Raw genomic sequence first — 6355 nt, forward strand, 5'->3', positions numbered from 1 at the left:
TCGGCCTCACAGTGCGGAGGTGCAGGGTTCGGTTCCGGCCTTCCTGCGTGGAGTTTGCATGTTCTCCTTGTGCCTGCGTGGGTTTTCTCCGGGTACTCCGGTTTGCTCCCACATTCCAAAAACATGCATGGCAGTTTAACAGAACACTATAAATTGTCCCTAGGTGTGGATGTGAGCGTGGATGGTCGTTCGTCTCTGTGCCCTGCGATTGGCTGGCAAACGGTTCAGGGTCCCCCGCCTACTGCCCGAAGACAGCTGGGATAGGCTCCAACACCCCGCGCGACCCTTGTGAGGAGAAGCGCATCGGAAAATGGATGGATGGATAGATGACGTCTTGTTCAGTTCAGTCGATTGACTTTTTCAGGCCGCTGACACCCCCAATATGGCGGACGTACTAACGTATTGGATTAACAGGGGGGGAACAACATTGGATGACTTCTACGTCTTTTCCTGGCAATTGCGGCCGCTAATGTTACAATACTGCCATCCTCAGGGGTTACTCCCAAATTGACCGCTTGAAATGCAAGTACGGAGACCATCAGTGTACGATGGTGTTGACGTAACCCAAATGTCTGGCGCAAATCGGAACGCACCGTATTCCGTTACTTTAACCCAGGTTATATATAATTAGAGTAAATATTTGTATGACAAACACTTCTACACCATAAACAAAGAACATCCATTGTCGAATCAATTGAAAAACTGCAAGTGCTGAAGTAATTGAGCCGTTCGTATGTCGGAATGGCTGAGCACTCCCCGTGCTTGCTGTACTCTGATGTCAGCTTCATAGCACATTCATCATGGTTGATGGCCTCCATGACCATGATTATCGATTATATTTGTCAAGTTGAGTGTCTGCTCCTCTTTTAAAGGCTTGAGGCACGTTTTTACACTCACTGCACTATGAACTGTTTACATTTTTGTGAGACCAAAGCCAAACTTTGGTCATTGAAATTCAATGACATTCAAATTATAGTCCAGATGTCTTTGCCTCTGTTTGCGTCATTCATTAGCCATTAACAAGTGTTGACAATATTTCTGAAAACATTATATTGGGCATTTGTGACTGCAAAATTTAATTGTTAAATAGCATGCTGAAACGTGTTAATCTTTTGTATGACTTTACTGTGAATGAGATCACATTTTTTTGTACACGTCACAATTTTTATCAAATCAATGTTGCATACAAGAGCCATTCAAGTACATGATACATTGACTTTACTGTATTTCTGCTCATTTCGTTGCTTTTTCCAAAGTGTGACAATTTAATTTAAGAGTGATTTGAGTTAAATGAAAACAAAAGCATTTCTTAATGTTTTGGACAAATTGTCTTCTCACATAATTGAAAGTGCCTCATTTGAGGTATTCTGGAGTTTGCCCCCACACAATCCTAATGTTTCAATGTGATGATAGAGTGTCATGTCCAGCTGACTGTTTCTCTGTTTTATTGATGGGTTTGATCTTTGTGGCAGGACTATTGCATGCAATTGCAATGGAATCCATTTCGTGATGACAAAAAGGAAACAGTTGAAGGCATACCAATAATTTAACATAAGACCTTTCAAGAGGACTAAAAATGGAAATTGTAACATGAATAAATCAACGGCACATCGACCAATCAGTTCAAAAAACAAGGTACACAATAGGTTTTGGTGACCTATAAATAGCCAGATGTGGGCACGTCATCTGTCAGTCATCCTTCTATCATTATTCCAGGCCAGCCCAGTCCATCGGCGACAGCCAATCGGCGTTGAGAATGTACTTTGCATGCAGGCGAAGCACAGTCTCGAGTTTAAAAAAAAAAACTAACAAACAAACAGTGTTATATACCCTTTCAGTCCCACTTACTGCAATAATATTGTCCCATGATGTCGCACTGAGTGCGAGTGTGTGTATGTGCCTGTTTTTTTTTTCTTCGCGTGCGGGTTCATGTGATGTAGTAAGTGCATTCTTGAAGTTGCTTGGATGTCGCTGCTCCGGATGGACTGAAATAACGACAGAATGATGTCTGACGTACTGACGTGGCCACCTCTTTTAATACAACAGTTTTTCGAAGAGTTTCTGAAGCATGTCCACAGAACAAGGCATGTTTGGGCAACTGGTGTTGGGACCAGTTAACCCATGTTTTGGCGGTTGCCATAACCTCTGCGATGATCGTCCTTCCAGTCATCCCATTTCCTGGCCTTCATCAAAGCGTCTTCATCATCGTTTTCAGCCTGTTTCTCCTTTTCTTCTTCTTCACGCTCCTTAGCATCGGTGTCTTCCTCCACTGCAACCCTTCTGGGAACCCCCTGATCAGGCAAGACTCCATGTTTCTTGTGCTGATCATACCAGTCATCCACTGTCATGGTGGGAAGGCTAGGATAGCCGGCCCCAAACACCTGAGCCTGGGGAAAGAACAAATATGATGCGTTGCTCTTAAATCAGCTGCAAGTTATCCTATCATTTTATCACCCACATCACAACACAGACGGTCAACTTTGTCGGTGGACAGTGGACAGTTCTGCGGCATCATGTAATGAAAGGTGGAACACATTTGCCAATTCTACATCTTGAAATAGTTGGGCCTGAAAGGCAGGTGCAAATCATACCTTCATGGCCTCGCAGATAGCCGGAACTTGTAAGACTCTACCACCAATTCATGCAACAGTATAGTCGCTTCTCACTAAATAGTATAATACTTCAGTAATGTGTAATTTAAAACAATTACAGGAGGAATGAATGCTTTACAACAGTGGTGCCCAATACGTCGATTGCGATCGACCGCAAGCTCGCGGACTGGTCCCAAGTCGATTGCGAGGGATGTAGAGGGAAAAAATAAATGAATAAAAATCCTGAACATTTGTGTTTCGGTTTATGTGTTATTAATATGATATACCTGTATTCTTGTGTTAGTGCACACTGCATCCTTAGCATCCTGTCTCACTTTCACAAAAAGTATTTAAAAAATAAAATAAAATAAAAAAAGCAGGTCACCTTTGACCTACGGTGGCGCGTGACCTGCATCACCGGAAGTTGTTTGCGTTCAGCAGTCTGCAATTGCCGCTTGCGATCAGAGCTGTGGCGATATATCTTATTGTTGTTGTTATTATTGTAATTATTATTATTATTATTCAGAGTTTGTTCCGTGTACAATTCACCAAGGACACTGGCAAAGAATAGGAATCTAGAGGGCTGAGGGAAGCATTCTAAAACGGTACATGTGAGCTACAATTGTTAACTGGCTGCAAAAGCGCATCGCATGCCTCGGCATCAGGTCTCCCACTAAGGTAGGCAGTGCTTTCTTTTTCACAAACTCACAAACTCTTGTGTCGACTTTATTTTTCTGTTTCGTTCATCTTGGGGTCCGTTATGGTTGTTTTGCTCATCATGGGTGTGCAAGTGCGTCTGCATGCGTGAGTGTGCGGTAACAGGTTGATCGCAGAAGGTTGATTGATCGAAAATAGATTTTCGGTCAAAAAGTTTGGGCACCCCTGCTTTACAAGAATGTAATGTAGCTAATCTGCAGTTGTGTTACATGGATTCTGGGAAGAGTTTTTTCTTTTTAATCCAGCTTTGTGTAAGGCCCCGAAGGTGTGTGTGGTTCACGATCGGGGGCGGGAGTCGAGGGGTTGGGCCAGTGGAGGGAGGAGGAAGATGATTGTAAGAGCGTCCACTCTAATTTTCTTTACCAGCCAAAATGAATGATGAATAAAGAAATAAAGTAACACCAACACTATTTTGGCTGGACGATCAAGGGCGCGGAGACAGAACTACTGCCTCCGAGCCCAAAGGCTTTCTGCTCACAAGACACGTGGTCATTTTAAAAACAGATTAGCTTCCAGGCACTCATCTACACTATGGCAGCACAGAACAACCCCGAAGTGAACGAGGTCGTGTTTGCTGTCATGTCTCATTGCACTGTTCCGATCAGTGATAGATCGCACAAATCATGAATATGACATTCGATCGGCGATTTTGCGCAAAATGCAAAATATCAACTGATTTCGTTACACTCGATCAGCTCGGTGTAAAGTCTACTTATTACGCATAAAGGTTTTGGTTTTATAGCTTTGGCTTATGCTAACTTAAAGGCAAATGACCCAGGAATTAATATGACACTTTTGACTTATCTCCTTCAATTAGATGGGCCAACTGACTAAACACTTTGACGTGCAGTCTTTTAACTAGCATTCACTGCAAAAATTCAACAATAAATACATCATATATGCAAACATTTTGAAAAATAAAGCCTCCCCACCAACCTGAAATGAAGCTGACTTTTTGGGGTGTTCAAATTGCAGCCTTTGTGATTCTAAAATTGCCTTCTACTACATTGCGATGTCAATTGGAATTTGATAAAATGTTCAGCCCTTTCCCATACTCCAACTAACCTGCATAGCATCCTTGGTGAGGATGAACGGTTTCATGGGTGGCCTGCTCGGTCTAGCAGGCTGTGCGGCACCAAGCTGCATTTGATCCATACTCTTCAGTATTTCCATCTCCTGGTCTATGCTCTGGACTTCATCCAGGCACAGAATCACCCATTTCCGGACATTGAGCAAGTAAAAATCTCTGCTGGTTTCATCATCAGCCTGTCCACTCTCCACAGATCTCCGCACATCTGACAGTCTGGCCTCCAGCTCCTTCTTCTGACTGTATCGCTCAATTTTGGCTTGTCTTTGTGCCGCCATGGCAACCAAGTTTGATGTACTTGGCATCGCCTGGGAAAAATACAGTGCACAGGTAAAGATAAAGTTGATAAAATTATGAATATATGAATAGCTAAGAACAATGAAGGGAGCAAAATGAATGAAAGCCGCCCACCTTTTTTAAATTTGTCTATATTTTTAATGACCTTGATGGTCAATTTGACACTTACCATGCAGGTGGAGGGTGCATTCTCTGCTGCTTCGTCGGGAACTGTGCTGTCAGTCGTAGACTGCGGCAGATGAAACTGGGATATGTTATAGTCTTGACATCTCTTCAAGAAATCCAAGAAGTAAGCCCGAGCTGTTTGGACAATCTCCAATCGTTTGTCTCGACCTGTCACCTTCATGGTCAGGGCGCCTAAGAGTGCGGGGCACAGCAGATATTTGAGGTCCACTGTGGCAATCTCCTCCAACTCTTCATTGGGACTAAACAAGTCCAACTGAGCAGCCATTCGGGATGTTTCTTCTAGCATACTGATCGCACGTTTAACTCGGACCTGAACACTGTTTGAAGCAAGAGGATCATTTGTATTGTCTACCTCGTCAAACATCTTCCAGCCACGGTCGAATAAGTCCGATAATTTGGGAGCTTCGGCATCTGAATGCGAGTTTGGTCTTTCACTGTCACTTGTTTCACACTCCGCCATGTTGGTACAATTTCCGGAAACTCTCTTCTTCGTTTAAATTATTGCAGGGATTCGGTGGACATTACTGCCATCTATTGGTGCATCGTAGAAAGGGTTCCGTCAGTCGTCATCTGTACCTGTGGGTAAAAAACAAAAAACAAAAAAGGACGTTTCGCTTCTCTCACAGAAGCTTCGTCAGCGGTAGACAACTCTGAAGTCCCCGTGAAGACTCCGGGAAATTGCTCTGCGCTAAAAAGCTGAGCGTGGCCTATTTGAGGATTGGGTGGGGATGTTTGTCACGCCCCTATGGTGAAGAGGCCCATTGATTTCTAAATTCCCTATCGTTGGGTCTTGATTAGGCCTATTGTTTGGGCTAGGGCTGAATAGCTACTTTCAGTTAGTCCCTTGGTGGTCAACAAGTTATTGTAAATAGGAGACAGGTTAAATCTGATACCTCCTTCACAGTTCAGAGAGTGTGAAAATTGTTTAACAAAAATCGCTTCCTTTACTCCCCTTTCAAACCATCTCTTTTCTGTTCCTAGGATTTTTACTTGTTCATCTTCAATTGTGTGGTTTGTTTCTTTTAAGTGTGCATATACTGCACTTTTGTTGTCATTGTTTTTCCATTTGTGTTGATAAAGTCTTTTCTTGAGTGTTTGTTTGGTTTCTCCGATGTAATGTTCCTTGCACTCACTTTCTTGGCAACGGATGGAATAAATCAGATTGCATTTTTGGGTGTTAGGAACCCGGTCTTTGGGGTGTACTAGTTTTTGTCTCAATGTGTTTATCGGTTTAAAATAAACAGGAATATCATGTTGTAGAAATATTCTTTGTATTTTCTCTGAGAGGCCGGCAATATAAGGTACACAGACACCCCTTCTCTTCTTTTCTCTCTGTTGGTTGGTTTCCTCTCTGTTAGTTTTAATTTTCCCAACTTTGCCAAAGGCCCACTTAGGGTAGCTACACCCTGACAGTGCCCTCTCAATGTGTTTGACCTCACTCTCTCTTGACTTGGTGTTGGTGGAGATTTGGCTCGCT

The 6355-nt window shown here is 43.1% G+C and overlaps 1 protein-coding gene across 1 annotated transcript; it reads right to left on the reverse strand.

Annotated features, from left to right (window-relative positions):
* Positions 1 to 1104: 1104 nt before the first annotated feature.
* igbp1 (immunoglobulin (CD79A) binding protein 1) lies at positions 1105 to 5377 on the reverse strand. Its single transcript, XM_019881652.1, has 3 exons — positions 4862 to 5377; positions 4374 to 4703; positions 1105 to 2387 (listed from the first exon to the last, which is right to left on the reverse strand). Exons 1-3 carry the CDS (start codon positions 5336 to 5338, stop codon positions 2115 to 2117), a joined length of 1080 nt encoding a protein of 359 aa, XP_019737211.1. The 5' UTR covers positions 5339 to 5377; the 3' UTR covers positions 1105 to 2114.
* Between the last annotated feature and the right edge of the window lie 978 nt (positions 5378 to 6355).

Source organism: Hippocampus comes, unplaced genomic scaffold, assembly GCF_001891065.2.
Source record: "Hippocampus comes isolate QL1 unplaced genomic scaffold, H_comes_QL1_v1.1 scaffold270, whole genome shotgun sequence".
Taxonomy (NCBI): Eukaryota; Metazoa; Chordata; class Actinopteri; order Syngnathiformes; family Syngnathidae; genus Hippocampus; species Hippocampus comes.